Source organism: Pipra filicauda, unplaced genomic scaffold, assembly GCF_003945595.2.
Source record: "Pipra filicauda isolate LSUMZ 115617 unplaced genomic scaffold, ASM394559v2 scaffold58_size5111680_pilon, whole genome shotgun sequence".
NCBI classification, from domain to species: domain Eukaryota; kingdom Metazoa; phylum Chordata; class Aves; order Passeriformes; family Pipridae; genus Pipra; species Pipra filicauda.
The window spans coordinates 1,986,765-2,002,731 of NW_024104742.1; the positions used below are offsets into that span (position 1 = coordinate 1,986,765).

At 42.9% G+C, this 15,967-nt stretch overlaps 1 protein-coding gene across 4 annotated transcripts; it reads right to left on the minus strand.

Moving 5' to 3' along the window:
* Positions 1-575: 575 nt before the first annotated feature.
* LOC113985563 (A-kinase anchor protein 17B) lies at positions 576-11,874 on the minus strand. 4 transcript variants are annotated; one of them, XM_027716401.2, is made up of 7 exons: positions 11,796-11,874; positions 10,396-10,492; positions 7,913-8,181; positions 7,533-7,657; positions 5,489-5,725; positions 3,115-4,621; positions 576-2,544 (listed from the first exon to the last, which is right to left on the minus strand). In XM_027716401.2, exons 5-7 carry the CDS (start codon positions 5,576-5,578, stop codon positions 2,408-2,410), a joined length of 1,734 nt encoding a protein of 577 aa, XP_027572202.2. In that variant the 5' UTR covers positions 5,579-5,725; positions 7,533-7,657; positions 7,913-8,181; positions 10,396-10,492; positions 11,796-11,874; the 3' UTR covers positions 576-2,407. The 4 variants fall into 4 exon arrangements, with proteins under 4 accessions (XP_027572202.2, XP_039243703.1, XP_039243702.1 ...); XM_039387769.1 differs by lacking the exon at positions 11,796-11,874 and having other exon boundaries at positions 3,115-3,279; positions 3,565-4,621; positions 10,396-11,360; XM_039387768.1 differs by lacking the exon at positions 11,796-11,874 and having other exon boundaries at positions 3,062-4,621; positions 10,396-11,370.
* Between the last annotated feature and the right edge of the window lie 4,093 nt (positions 11,875-15,967).

Genomic DNA, 15,967 nt, shown 5'->3' on the forward strand with positions numbered 1-15,967 from the left:
GAACTATATAAATGCTGCTTTGAATGCATATTTTCACCTAATAATTGTTCTAATTGCCAAAACATTAGGTAACTTTCATACTCGAGATGTGACATTTACTCCTGTAACTACTAAAATCCAATCTACAAAGCTATGTATTTTAAAAGTTTTAAAGCAAGCTGTTACATGTCTCTTTAAAGATTAGACTTCAGGATAATATAATTTACTGAGCAGTCCAGCATATGAAAGGATGGGGCTCATATTAAATGTGCTGATAGGAAAAAGAAATTCTTGACTGTGAGGGTGGTGAGGCCCTGGCACAGGTTGCCCAGAGAAGCTTTGGCTACCCCATCTCTGAAGGGTTCAAGGCCAGGTTGGATGGGGCTTGGAGCACCTGGTCTAGTGGAAGGTGTCCTTGCCCATGGCAGGGGGTGGAACAAGATGGTCTTTAAGGTCCCAATCCAAACCATTCTATGATCTTGTGAAAAGTAATGAATTAACATTAAAACACCTGAAAACAGATTCTAAATAATGTCACCTATAAACAAATAGGAATCCCAAAAGTTCTGTTTCAGTATGAAGATTACAATGGTGTCTCAATTTAAAGTGCATGCATATTTTATTTACTAACGAGGTTTTACATGGAATGAGGACTTGGAGACAGAGGATTTGCTTTATCAGTTTCAATCAATGTAGGTGAATGCAAGAAGCAATTGCAGAACTGGAGTGTTTATTTGTTATTGAATATTGTGCCAGCATGTTGATAAAACACTGGAAATTTACACTGAAGGAAATCGTTTGTTCCTTCTCCCCCAGATTAACAAAAAGAAATAACTTCCTCACCTGTAATCAAAAGGCCTGTCTCATGGGAAACAGGTACTCATGGACACAGAACTGCCTATGGATTGACAGAGGGGGAAGTTTTGTCATCTTTAATCTGCAAATATTGCATAGAGAAAAAACACCCTTGGTATGTCACATCAGTGCAACTGAAAACATTTTACACAGTCAACAAGTACAACAGTTGATCTTCATTAGAACTGTATAAAATACTAAAAAGGAGACTTAAGAGGGGCATAAATGTTGTCCAAAATAGTCAGAAAATATTTCTGTCAAGAAAATAAGATCTTTTTAGATAAAAGTAATAGATTAACACTACTTTGAGTAGCAACCATTTGTCATTCATAACCCTGAAAAGGCACTCAACATCTGAACATATGAACAGAGAAGGCTGATGAAACCTAGCTTAGAAGCCTGTAGGAATCACCAGTATTGAAGACTGGGGGAAAATCTATCTACCACAAACAATTACAATTATTCTTTTTTATTACTATTTATTAGAGCAGAAGTTACAAATATGGGTAAGATTCTATGTAATGAAGGCAACATTTTCACATTAACTTAGTCTACTGGCATGTAATAAATAAAGCATTAATAAAATGAAAGCTGCAATAATCAGTGTATTGAACTTTGAGCTGGTCCTCTATATCTTGCTAAGGAACTTTGTCCAAAAGCAATTGTGGCTGTCTTCTAGATATAGCCAGCTGAATAAATATGGATATAACTCAAGCTCCTAGACTGCATTTTCACATTTTTACCTACATGCAGCACAAGTCCGACAACATTTCACAATTCCTCTGGAAATTATTTGTAAGCAAACTCGTACTAAATAGCTACCTCACCACACGTGCCTTGGAAATTGTGTGAACAAACTGTCAACCTGCATTTACAGAGGACTGTCAGCAGCAGGCTGAGAAGCATTGCCCTTTCATTATCCAACACTCAGAGCTTTGCTTAGACAACCATTCAGATTCCTGGGAACACTACATCGAGCACAAGTTCAGTGAAATCCTTCCTCCCAAAGACCAGCAAGTTTTCAGAAACACCTCTAGAATTGTGAATAGAAAACAAGTATTTTTCCAGTGTGGGTTTTACAGAAGATGAGATTTTTTTTCATATCTGGAAATCTATTACTTCACACAATTGAGTGTAAATGTCCCCCACACCTTCCAGTCCCATCATTATAACAATCTGATTGAGGAGGCACTTCATATGCTTGCTCTAGGATTGACAAGTATGCCTTTTTCCAATGACTCATTACTAAATACTGTGATTTTGATATTTACATGATTCCCTACATTTAATCAAAGTATAACTCTCCAAGATCTCAATTCATGTCCTTTCAAATTCTTAGCAGCCGGTCCATGAAAGTTTGTCTGGCCCTGGGGAAAGTTTTGGTCCTCTGTTATCCAAAAGGCAAACACAGATTCTGCTTTTGTGGCTCACTGCACCAGTCAGATATTCTAACCAAAGGAATTACCTAAGCAAAAAAAAACCCAAACCAGTATTTCATATACCTTTTAATGATCAAAGGGCTTTCTTCTCCCACTTCTGTACAAAAAATTCAGAACTATTATATCGTAGCTGTTCAGCATCCTCTTCTGGGTTCTGCTCCACAGAAAGTATCTGAGCAGGGGTTTGTCTGAATTATCTCAAGAGGAAATAGAGGGCATCCTCTGACGTCTTCATCCATCTCTCTTCCCAGCATTAGTTTCTTCTCATCTCCTGTAGATAAGTATATGAAAAAGTTACTTGAAATGAGTTTGTCAAGCAGGCAGGAAGGGAAAAGGGTATGGGGAGGTGGTATAAGGTGTCCACCAACCAACTGAAAGCACAGTAAATTGTGAACGGGCTGTAACAACTGCCAATAGCAATCCTGCATGAAAATCAGATGATTACCTCTACAGAAATTCACTAACCTCTGACAGTACTCCCCACACAGCTGTGCCACATATTAATTGCCTATCAATGTTTTAATTGTCTAAAGCATGTTGTTAGCATGCATGTTCTTTTAACAGAATAAGCACCCATCTGCAAACGCCCATGCCAGATACTTTGCTACCCAATTAAGTAGACAAATACTACTCTTCAGCTGCAGCTGTGTGTACTGCTTCTGAGCTAAACTGAACAAACCTGTAATTGCAGAGAAGCTGCACTGCTTCTTTATGCCATAGTTATAATTTTTAAAACTCTTTTTAAAAACACCATTCATCACTGTAAGAACTGTGGCGACTGACCTCACCTGCAGAGTCTGTCAAATTCAGTCCCCTTAGTTGTGGTGTCCCTCTTTCTCACCTCTCCTCTGGAGGGTCTCCTGAAGGGGTGAGCCATCACGAGGGGTCACACCTGGTGCTGCCATGGTGGTGTGAAGTGTCTTGAATTTCACTTTTTTGTGGAACATTTTCTTACATTTTCTCCGTATCTTTCTGAGCGACTCCAGCTGCATGCAACTGTCCGTCTCTGAAAAGCCACATTCATCGGATAAAAAATTAGAAGAAAGCTTTTTTCGCTTTTTCTTGATTTTATGAGCATTCCTCTCCTCTTCCCTGGATTGTCTCTCACTTTTCTGTCCTTCGTGTCTTATTTTACTACTAGACCGCTTGCATGACTTTTTAAGCTTATGTTCCCACTGCCTTGTCAAGCCCTCATGGACAGAATTAGAACAGGAGTTACATTTGTTGGTTTCCTTCTCTTGACCTTCCAGAGCTACATTTTTATGGTAAACCAGCAATTTTCTTTCCTCACCTCTTGCAGGCAAGCACCCTCTATTGCAATTGCTGTAAATTTCTTCACATCTTTTTTCTGCTCTCTTCATTGAGCTGCCACATGCCTCTCTCAAGTACTCAGAATCACTGATCTCTTCCAACAAATCCTTTAATCTGCAAGCAGATCTACATGTTTCGTATGATATAGTGCCTTCATCTCTACCATCTTCTTGTTTGAACTCCTTATCACAAGTAACAGCAGTGCACTCCAAAGAATGATTCAGAACTGCATGTGGTAAGTTATCAACAGTGAGTGAGTCATTCCTCTGCACTTGCAACTTTTTTGCAAACTTGCCCCCATGGACCTTGTTTTCTGACACTTTGTCTGTTGATTCAAGTTCCCCAACAGTGATCACCAGTCTATAATTACTATCGCTACTACAATTTCTCTTCTGGAGAAATTGTACAGGACTCACTTCTCTGAGGTGCTGCCCATGTTTGTTACTCAAGCTGATGTCAAAACCACCACCGTCACCAGACACCACTCTCTTCCACCAGGACTTGCTCACCGAGTTTTTTGGCTCTAAGCAAACACGTGCATAGTGCGGTGTCTGATAGTAGTTCAGTAAATAATGGATGAATTCATCAGTCTCATAAACCTTTTGCTTTTTGCAATCATCTTCCTCAGGCACTGTCTGTGTGTGAGCTGCATTCAGTGCTGGGTGGTCCCTTCCACCGAGAGATTTGATGACCCTGCTGTCCTGGGTGACCGTAATCAGCAAAGATCCCCAGCCAGAGGAGTCGCACACGTCTCTGCCAGGCAGTCCGTCAGAACCCGGGGCTGGAGAGGGCTCATTTAACACCGTCCTGACTATGGGACAAGCAGATGCATGGAAATTACTCACATCTCCTTCCTCACTGCACAAACCACCACCTTTTTGGGTTAACAGGCACTTAAACTCTTCCTCGTGTTTCAGCTCTTTGTGCGTGTGACAGTGGGAGTTAATCAGTTCCTGGTGGATGTCTTTTAATGCTGTTTCAGAAAATGAATCTTCCTTCCTTATGCCCAATGAAGGATCCACTTTTTGACTTGCCAACTGTGAAACCAAGAAAATAGAACTTTATTTAACATGTCACCTTCATAATTAAGAAGGCCAATGTCAGATATTACGGGGCCCTAAAATTCATGCAGAATGGCAAGGGTAGCCTCTGACTTCAACTCACAGTACATTATAGACCTCTAGAAATCTTTTACATCTAGGACTGGGGAAAACATACACTTGTTAAAAGCTTGTAAGCAAATCTTTTTGAACAAACAGTGAAGGCAAAGCCATGTTAGAAATTAAAGCCCCAGAGAAATTAACCCCCATTTTCATTTAAATTCTTTTTTTTAGCCCAAAGCACTAAACTAAACCTCCAAATATTAATCAGTGTTCAAAACACTAAAATTTTGCTCACTCCTCTGCTGACTTTCTCAAGACATTAACTGAATCAAACTGAAATGAACTTGATAGATTAGTGTTGGCCCAAAAAAAAAAAAAAAAGAGGCTATTAGAAATGCAACAGGCATAATCTGTGCCAATTTAATTCAGTCACTTGTAGACCTGAGATAAACCAAGCAGAGAAAGCATGACTTGTGTCCCCACCCCAAAACTCCTTCCTTGCAATGCTGGATCAAGTCTAATAGAGCTGATACAGCCCTTCCACCCCTATTTTTTATTCAGTAATGACAATGCCTCAGAAAAGCACCAAAAGCAAGGTTTCTGGCTGAAAATGCACTACATTTGCTCTCAGGGCAAGACTGAGAAGAGATTGTCACAAGACACAGACCTCAGGCCGCCTCAGTGTTTGGTCAGCCCCAAGGCATTCTTCTCAATAGCATCAAGACATCAAATGTCTAGTGAATTATTCAAGATGTAGTAAATATCCTTCAAAATTTAAAATATGTTTTAAAATAGTCTTACGTTCACACGATTTAACAGCACTGTAAGCAGTCTGACAGACTCCACTCTTCTCTGAGCTAGCAGGGATTTCCTTTCTTCCCATTCAGGCATATTCTCTGGCCACTGCTGTTCTTCAGCTGGTACCTTCTGCTGCTTTGGGGGGTGTTTCTCATCTCCATCTATCTGCCTCTCTTCTCTCCTCTCGAGCTTAGCTTTCTTTTTTCTCTCTTGAACTTCTTTTCATCACCACGTCTTTTTCTAGGTAATTATCAATATGGGACAATTTAGATGACACTTATTTTACAGTTTGAGTCCTGGAGAATTGGATGTAAGTCTTTGAAGTGCTAGTAATAAGCAACCAGTCGCCAAGAATCACATGTGATTAACAAGGAATCTTGTTTGTTAAAATAACATGTTTAAAAAAACATGGCATAAAAAGTACACACACATAACTGAGGCCCACAGTTAGAAAGTTCTTTGTCTCTTCAAATTGTTTGTATTCTAGTGTTTTCTTTATAAGCACTGCCAAGACAACAGCATCACATGATTGTTTGTCTCCAAGGACACAACTAGAGACTAATCATTTGGATCTAATTCTTAGATTAACAAATCTCCCCTACAGATTAGCAGGAGGGTCTCATTTAAGAGGTATTACAAGAGTAATACGGGGGTTATCGCTGAGCAGAGCTTACCCAGAGCCAAGGCCTTTTCTGCTCCTCACCCCAACTCACCAGTGAGGAGGCTGGAGGGGCACAAGGAGCTGGGAGGGGACAGAGCTGGGACAGCTGATCCCAACTGACCCAAGGGATATCCCAGACCATATGGCCTCATGCTCAGCATATAAAGCTGGGGGAGAAGGAGGAAGGGGGGACGTTTGGAGTGTTTGTCTTCCCAAGTCACCGTTACACGTGATGGAGCTCTGCTGCCCTGGGGCTGCTGAACACCTGCCTGCCCTTTGGAAGTGGGCAATGAATCCCTTGTTTTGCTTTGCTTATGCACATGACCTTTACGTATTAAACTGTCTTGATCTCAACCCATGAGTTTTCTCACTTTCACCCTTCTGATTCTTCCCCCCCATCCCACCAGGGAGTAGGAGGGAGGGAGCAGCTGTTGTAAGGTTTAATTACCAGCTGGGGTTAAACCACAACAGGCTGTCACTGCTTTTTGGGAACCTTGCCCTGCAGAAAGTAAATCTACCAAATAATCAACATGACACATCACAAAAAGCTCCAGAAAATTCAAGGAACAGTGTTCACACAAATAAGTGTTTAAAAACAGTTTTTTAAGAAGTATTTGAATAAGGAAGAATTAACAACTAAACCTTTTGGAGACCTAGCGTGCTATGCTTCCGTTGCATGTCACTATGCTCTGCATTCTGAGTGTTGGGGTTTTTTAAGACATGAAGGTATATAACATGATTAATTACTAGTGACAGTTTAGGATGTCATCCAAACACATTATCTAGAGAACCAAAACTTCAATATGCCACTATTACTCATACACAAAATTTAAGAACACTACCCTAAAGATATCAACAATGAAAAAATAACATGTAAAAATGGGTAAAGAGAGAAAAGTATTAATTTCTAGCTTTGGATCTTCCAGTCAACTGGGAGGCACCTAGAAATGCATGTCACATTAATTTTATTTCAGGGCATAACAACATCATTTATGATGTTGCAGCACAGAGCAATACAAAAAGTCCACATGCAGAAATCTTAAGCAATCAAGCCTCAGATCAATTTGAGAGAAAGAGCTCTCTGATTTCACACCAGGCCTACAGAGTCATCAAATAATCCCATCTGAAAGGGACCTCGGAATGTCTCCAGTCCCACCTTTCTCATAATCAAGACCCCTGCATCTGATGCCTTACACAGAATTATCATGATGCTTTTCATTCTGAAACACATAAATTAACAACTACATAGTAGTGTTTCAAGTTCTCCAACTCCTGTTTCCTCAAAGCCTGGATTTTCACATACCTACTCTTCCTGTATTTGACTCGGTATGAGGCAGTGTAACAAATCTCAAGAAAATGGGACATTCTCTAAAAATATACTCTCACCTTTCAACCCCCTCTCTTTTTTTCCCCCTTTTTCGAATGTGCTCCTGTTCTTGCAGCTTTAGTCTTTTCAGGCTTCTCTCTCTTATGGCTCCTTCACTAAAGTGCCTGGTTGTATCAAAAGTCACCTGTCACAGAAGAAGCAGAATCAGACTTAGCAGCCCAGTTTGCCGTGTATTTATACAAACACAGACAACATGCTGAGCAAATGAGCGACCCCAGGTGACTCCCAAAGCACCACTACACTCATGAGAATGTCCCTCTGTACCCTGACATACTAGAACATCTCCTCTGAAGCTCACACTGGGTTTCAATGAAGCTCAAACACCCCACTCCCAAATGTGTCCTCCCTGACATCAGGGGCTCAAAATCTGACACCATACCTGTGACCAAACCCGTTCCTGGCATGCTCTTCTGGGGACTCAGTTCAGCATGTTCAGCAGAGCATTCCTGGTCGCAGGATTCAAGCAGTTCTGCCAAAACTAGAGTCCACTGACTCTTAGAGCAACATCTTTTGGATCAAATGCTTATCTGCTTGCTTAAAAATTGATGAATTCTGTTGATGTGTGCTGCATTTCATCGGCTTCAAATGCCCAGATGTGAGCACACTAAAACAAAATACTCAAGCAAGTTGCATCGAGGTCTACCTACACTGAAAAAATAAGTAATAGGAAGCATTATTTCCAGCACAGAGGTAAATTTCAGGATCACAGTTTAGAAATTACCTTCTGGGGAAAAAAAATGAAACAGGGCACACCCTAATAAGTGCTTACAGAGGTAAGCTAATAGGCTGCTGAAATTAAGCTTACAGGTTTGCACATTTTCTTTTATAATGCCACACTAAGCATAGCACTTCAATGGATCCATCTCTCAACATACCTCATCAAAAAAGGTACAGAGAAGAGACTAAGTACCCTTTTCTAGCCAAGAATCATCTAAATTAGGGCAGCTGCTACATCTATTTCATATTTAACAATAAGAAATCAAGTGGCAGTTCCTGAGATCATCTCCCAATTTCAGTGCCAAGCACACTGAAAATAATGACAAGTTTTAGCTTAGCCAGACAAATTTTTCAGGACATTAAAACAATAAAACCCTCTTTTTTGATTCAAGGACTGAAGTTCAGATACTTCAGCTCAATATATCAATATCTTACATCCACTACAAACAGGATAATCACAAGGGTTGGTTTTATCCCTGCACATGGTTAAGTGTCCGAAAAGTTTAGAGAGAGGCTTCCCTTCCACTGGTTAACAAGGATTTCTCAGACCTAACTTCAAGGAAAAAAGAGCAGAAATTGGAAAACCACCATCTGTGCCAGTTTATTCCACAAAATCTTATCACCTAGTTCCAAATAAAGCTTAGTGTATTTTAATGCTGTCCACATGCTATATTTTCCTTTATTTTTATCCACCATTTTAACATAAATACAGGCTAAACCAAATCGGGGAAAAAAAAAAGATACATATACAGAGAGAACTGCAGGAGTGCCACATAAAAGCTTCCACCAAAGAAACATGAAAAAAAAGGTCTGTAAGATGGTTTTCCTAGGTTAAAAACTGTACTGCTATTGCTTGAAAAATGCCTGTTTGCCTTCAATATGGGAATGTACAAGGGAAGACAAGCACAGAAACTGTTTGGAAAAAGAAGGTGATTATACTTTATTGAGAACGATGAAGAAAAAAAACCACAAATGTACTGAGGAGAAGCTAGTGTAATTAAAATTAAAATAAAATAACCATGAATCTGTGGAAGCAGCAGCTACAGCACAATCTTAGGACTGAATCGCTTCTCTTAGGGAACTGCTGCCAAATGCACTCAATCAACCATACCTTTGTCAGGCAAGGCTGAATCTCTCAGGATTAATCTCTGCATATAGGAGTGTATGTATATAGACACACCTTCAGTGTCTCATATAAGCAAAGCAGATACACCCAAAGTACTTACTACAGAACTGAAGCAGTCAGTAGTCTCTAGAATCCTTTATTCCCACTACACATTAAGATAAAGAGATTCCTAAAGCTAAAGTGTAATATCAGCTACACTTCTTCCATCACACTAAGATTTGTGGTGCAGCAGGTTGAAACATCTAGGACACTGCTGTTGCAACCTGTAGAGATATGACAGTCAAGCCTGAAGAGCAGTTGCTGTACCCAAAATCTTGTTCTGTTTTGCAAGTACATCTCCTATTAAACCAACTGATGTTATCCTGCCCTTGCAAATCTTTCACTTATATCCTTACACCACCGTGGCTGCAACCATGTTGCTACCACTGTAATAAATCACTCGAAAGTAAGCCCAAAACTCTCTTCATAGAGCTGAGTAAGCTATAGTGGTTTGCCAGTGCACACTGTTACCCTTGTTCTTCTTCACAGCCAGGAGCTCTTCAAGCATCAGAAATCTATTTCTCATCATGTAACTGTGTACAAAGCACAGAATTATTTACTGCCTGATCTCAGCAGCATGGCCTTTTGGAATCAACCCTGACATATCAATAAACTGTTATCTTAGGCTTTAATTGTTCCAACTGAACAAATCACAAGAAAATTGACATTCCACCCCTTTACCATATCATTATTATTTCCTTTTAACCATTCTGTCATAACATTTGGAACACATCTGCCCTTGCACTAGGGTTTATTACGATAACTGCAGGCTGTCCTTATCTTACAACACCCTAAAATGTGTTACCTAAGTTCATACTTTAAAACAAAATTACACTCTAGGGAAACATTAACAACCAGGCAACATCTGACCTGAAACACTCATACAGTCCACATGAGCAACATGCAAGTAGTGGGAATACTTTGATCCAAAGGTGTCCCTCATATTTGCTCACAGTACTGCTAACTCAAACAGCTCTTACCATCCCCAGTTTCCCAGCTGGTCACTCATGCCAGGCCCTGGGCCATCACAACAGTTTCAGAGACCATACCATCAACCAAATCAGGAAAGAGGGTTATCTTGAAGAAAAAGAAAAAAAAAAAGGTATTTTGCCAGGTTATTTTTCAGACATCTGGTTTCCCTGCCCTCGTGCACAGAGCAGTCCCAAAGCCCAAGAGGAAATATCTTAATTCTGCAGAGGTGGGTATGCAAGAGCACCTACAAGCAAATGCAATGTGGCAAGTATGTGAATTGATACATAGCAGCAGAGTTTATCACACAGAGAAAAAAGCTCCAGTTGTTAGGCCTGGAGAAAAGGAGGCTCAGGGAGGTCCTTATGATTCTCTACAACTACCTGAATGGAGGTTGTAGCCTGGGGTCGGTCTCTTTTCCCAGGTAACAAATGACAGGCAAGATGAAATGGCCTCAAGTTGCATCAGGGGAGGTTTAGATTGGATACTAAGAAAAATTTCTGTACTGAAGGGGTGATCAGGCATTGGAAGAGGCTGGAATCACCACCCCTGGAAGTGCTCAAAAGATGTGTGGATGTGGCACTTGGGGACATGGTTTAGTGGCAAACACGGTGGTGTTCCCCATGAGCTTACAGGTCCTCTCCAACCTTAGTCATTCTACGACAAGTGTCTACCAGGAAAGAGCCACTTGCAGAAGTTTAAACAAGAGGTTTAAACCGATTTTTAACAGATGAGAGCAGTTTATCCACCTAGCTCTGTGCAAAATAAGTGAAAAGGAGAGATGACCAGATGCGCGACTGCTCGAACAGACATCGCAATAAAAGGGACGTTTTGAAGCGAACGCTCCCAGCACCGCCGTGCCCCATCCCGCCTGCCTGAGGTGGGGATACCGCAAACCGCCCGCCAGCCCCGGCCCGATGGACGCGGCCGCCGGAGGCCGCGGTGCCCGGAGCAGCCGGGTGACGGCAGCCGGGTGACGGAGCCCGGCCCACCCCCGGCGGTCCCAGGGACGGCGACCCGAGGGGACTCGCGCTCTCTCCAGCCCCGGGGAGCTGCGGGCCCAGCTCCGGCCGGTCCGAGCGCTGCGGCAGCCGCGGGCCGGGCCGAGCCGGGCCGGGCCACTCCGGGCCGGGCAACCCACGGGCCCGGCACCCCCGCACGGGCCGGGCTCCTCCGGCCGAGCCCGCCGCCGCCCCGGGGCCGCAGGGGAGGCAGGGCCGTCCCGTCCTGGAGGGCCCGCGGGCTCCGGGCAGCCCCGCCGGAGCCGCCGGGCACCGCTCCGCCCCCAGCGCCCGGCGGGCGCGGCACCTTCCCCGGCCGAGCGGGGCACCGCGCCCCCCGCCCGGCCGGCCCGGAGCGCCCTCCGCCGGCAGCGCCCCGCTCCCGCTCCCTCAGGGCCGGCCTCCCTTACCCTCCGGCCGCGCTGCACCGCCGGCCCTTCGCGCCGCCACCCCGGGGCGGAGCGCGGCGGCCGCAGCAGCGCCGGGGGGACCCGCCCCTGGGGCGCGGCTCCGCCCGCCCCTCCCGCGCGTCCCGGTCATCCGCCCGCCCCGGCCGCACCCCGGGGCGTTTCGCGGTCGCCAGGCTCCCGTGAAGGGGCGGCCCGGCCCTGGGGTGGTTGGGGATTTGATGGGTGCTTTTGAGGAACGGTTCGCGAGGCGAATCCCGGGTGGTGCCGGTGGCTGCTCTTCCCGCCCGGCTCTTTGCCCTTGAGGGTCCGCACAGCCCCGGGCTGCCCCTGCACGCCCGGCCTCGGCTGCACCGGCCTGGACCCGGCATCCTCGGCCTGTGGGCATCATGTGTGTGCAGTGTATTAAAAATATACCAAAGAGAAAAGGTTGCCCCTCAGCAGCTGCCTCGCTCGGGCAGTGCGAAGGCCTGGTTGTGATACAATACCGTGTTTTCCTTTGTCCTGCAACACAGGTAGCTCATCCACCACTGCTTATGAGAAATAGCGTGTGAAGGTTTATGTCTGGCTTTTCCCTGTTTTAGCACTGGCTTGTACGTGTTTGCCCAGCGGGAACGCTGTGCCTACGTCTCAGCACTGTACCAAGGCTCCCAAGGGTGCCAGCACCTCACCCGTGTGCTGCTGGAGGTACCAGCACTTCCCAGCACTTGGCTGTTCTGCCTTCAAGATCTCCAGAGGAATTCAAGGTAGAGTAGCCATTCACTCAAATACTCCCTCTATTTTCAGTGTTGGTTTTGTATCTTGCAATCTTCCAAACATAAATGTAAAACATAATACATTTTTTATCTCTCATGCCCCATGTTAGAAACAGACACTTCTATCTCTTCTCCTGGGGCAGTATGGTTGTAAATATGATGGGTGATGATCATAGGACATACATGGGGCTTGGGATGCAGGCAGAGGGTCTTTTGCCGTTGTGGAATATCCTGCCTGCTGAGATTAAGCACTGTATTGGAGCAGTATGAAGAGTTACTCCGAGAATGAGCAGTAAGTTGTATTTCCTCTAGGAAAGGAGGCAGGGAAAACTGATGTTAAGGAAATCACTCTGGCAACGTTCTCATGTTATGAAGAAGTGTCTTGTCATGTTAATTAAACATGCCAAAGCCAAAACTGATAAAAGGATGATTCAGTTTTACACAGTGGATGAAAGAAATTATTCCCTTTTACAGAGGGAACAATAAAACTGTGGAAATCGTTGCTACAAAGAATATGGGAGACTGAACACCTTGCTTCAGATGTGGGGTTTGATGTTTACAGAAGCAACAACAAAATACAGAGTCGTTTTGCAGATACAATTTTAAGCCAGTATTAGTTATCTCATTCTATGCAAAAGATACAATGTTGAGACATTAGAAAGAGATTTTGAGAGGATAATTTTCCCATATCTCCCTCTTGCAGAGGAGTTACACTTCCCTCTGCACCCTGCAAGCTTCTAGGCTTTACCCCATATGTTACCTGCCTACATTTGCTCTACTCTTACAAAAACTTTCTTCTCAGAACTGGTCATAGCAAGGAAAGAGAAAACCCTTGCCTGAACAAGTCACATGACACCTTTTAAAATCAGTTCAGGGAAAACTGGTGCCAAGGACTGTGTAGAGCCAGCTCATTTGTTTGTTCTGGGTTTATTGTCATTTGGCTAAAGTGGATTTGAAGTGAATCAACTTTAGGGCACAGAAATTGCAACATCATAACCAACTACATTTCAAAGGGGTATTCTTTAAAGCCTGGAAACCAGTGTGCATAGGCAAGCTTCTCTGGAAGCTTCAGGATTAGGCCGGGGAGGAAGATGGTTGGAAGATTTGAACATGAAGTGTGTTTGAGTATGTGAAAGGAAGAATCTTAGCTATGGTTCTGCTTGGGGCTTGGTAATGCCATTCCAGGAGCTATGTCTGTATGTTATGTACTGCTCAAGTAATTTAAAAGCTAAGGTAGCTTTCCCTGTTGAGACTATATATCTCTCTACCTCTAGTTTGTACAGTCTATAGAAAAAATCAAACCTCAGAGTTGTTTTTCATTTTGAAATAGAACACTGAGATCTGTTCCAAGGGACAGCAGGAAACTTGCATAGTTTCAATTCATAAATAAAAGTGATACAACCTTGCTTCATGCAGATGGTTGTCACTGTGGGTTTGACTCAGGAAACTAATTTGTGCACTGCTGAGATATTCTTTCCTTAGATACTGATGTGATCAGTTATTGAGAGGCAGCTGACCTACACAAACACTTTCTAGCCAGGAACAAGTGAATGATGGGTTGAATACTGCCATCCCCTGGCTGGCTGCACAAAAATCTCGTTCAACTTAAATGTCTTTAAGGTAATATTAAAAAGTACCTGGTGGTTTGCTTTGGGTTTTTTTAACGTGTTTAACTTCCCTGTCAGGACCTTCTAATCGGCCTGTGTGGTGATGGATTTAATCCAAAAGAAGGTTACCTCAGAAATACTTCTTACATAAGTGAGTGATTTTGCTTAGAGGGAAAGAAAGAGAGAGAGGAAGAGAGAGAGAAAAAAAGAAAGATAAGAAAGAAAGGAAGAAAGAAAGGAAGAAAGTTAGTTCTTAGTCCAACATGTAGTTTTGGCTTTAAGAAGAATTAGTTTTCTAGAACATAAGCTGTCCAGCTGTGGGAAATATGATAATTTATAAAGTCCTGAATGCACAACCCTTAATATAATTCTGTTTTATAACATTTTGGAGCTATGCTTAGACTGTGTATTAGTGGGAGATTTTTTATATGGACACAGAGATCGAAGTTTCTTGGTTGCTTCCTCCTTCTAAAGTCTGCTCTACAACTACCCAACCCAGCTGACACTGTGAGTCGCTCGTGGTACTGAGAGGCAGCTCGTGATGAAGTCACAGGAGTAACAGTGTGAGGTTCTATTTCTGGCTCAGTCACAGACGTCCTGGGTTACCAGAGGCAAATCTGCTAATTTTTGCTATCAGGCATACAGACAACCCAGCTGCTTGCTGGAGTGGCTTCTCCTCCTAGCACCAATGAAGGAGTGAACTGAAAGCACGTTGTGCTCTAGGAATCTCCAGCAAATGTCCTGGAAAGCAACTGAACATCTCTGAGCAGGGCTAAATGTGGAGATTTTCAAACTCGTGTGTGAGGATGGCATGGGAGAAAAGTGGGTTCTTTGATAGCTTTGTTCATTCTCTCTCCCTCATCTCAGAAGATTTCCATGAAACTTTAAACATATTCTTGTTAGGTACTGACATGGCACCCAAGGAAGACAGTGTCAGAATAGAAAGGAGTTTAATTTAGAAAATGACAGCACACTCCAACACCAACTTTACTAGTAAAACCAGTGTGTGACAGATCTCAGTGCTGTGCCTGATTCTGAAGTCAGCCACACCTGTATTGTGCTGAAGCAACTCATTGATAGTGACCAAACTATTTGCAGTCACCAAACCAAACCAAAACCAACCAAGCAAACAAAAACCCAACTCAACCCAAACCAAACAAGAATCACCCAAACAACAAAACCCCACCAAACCCAATCCAGAACTTGATGTTTTCACTGCAAGGGTGTCTGGGGCAAATTATAAAGGTGGTCTTTTCCAATTAACAATTCTGTGACTCTATGTCATCACTGATTAAAAGATGTGTAATAATGCAGGATGATGTCAGTGTAGGAATGATTAAAGAATTGACTAGTAGCTACTTTAAGACAGTGTATGTTGTTCTTTATTAACTACAACTATGCAAGACAAAGGATAAAGAAATACACAGCAATCTTCTAGTAAAGAAAAGTTATGTTCAGAATAGTTCTTACAAATGACTCAACTGCATAAAATATTTGTTTAGAGAAATTCAGTCTCCAACTGTAATAAAAATCTATTTTTATATCAATAACAAAAATCCCTCAGAGGATTCACTGGTAGTTTTTGCAGTGATAGCTTTGAGATAGAGGAAACTAAGCAGTACATAAACAATATAAACTTGACTGGACTGGCAGAAAGGGTGAAAAGAAGGTGCAATTTAAAGTATTCATTTTTAGTAATCTTAGATCCTAGAATAACAGAATGGGTTGAGTTGAAAGGGACCTTAAAGATCATCTAGTTCCAACCTTGCTGTCATGGGCAGGGACACCTTCCACTAGACCAGGTTGCTCAAAG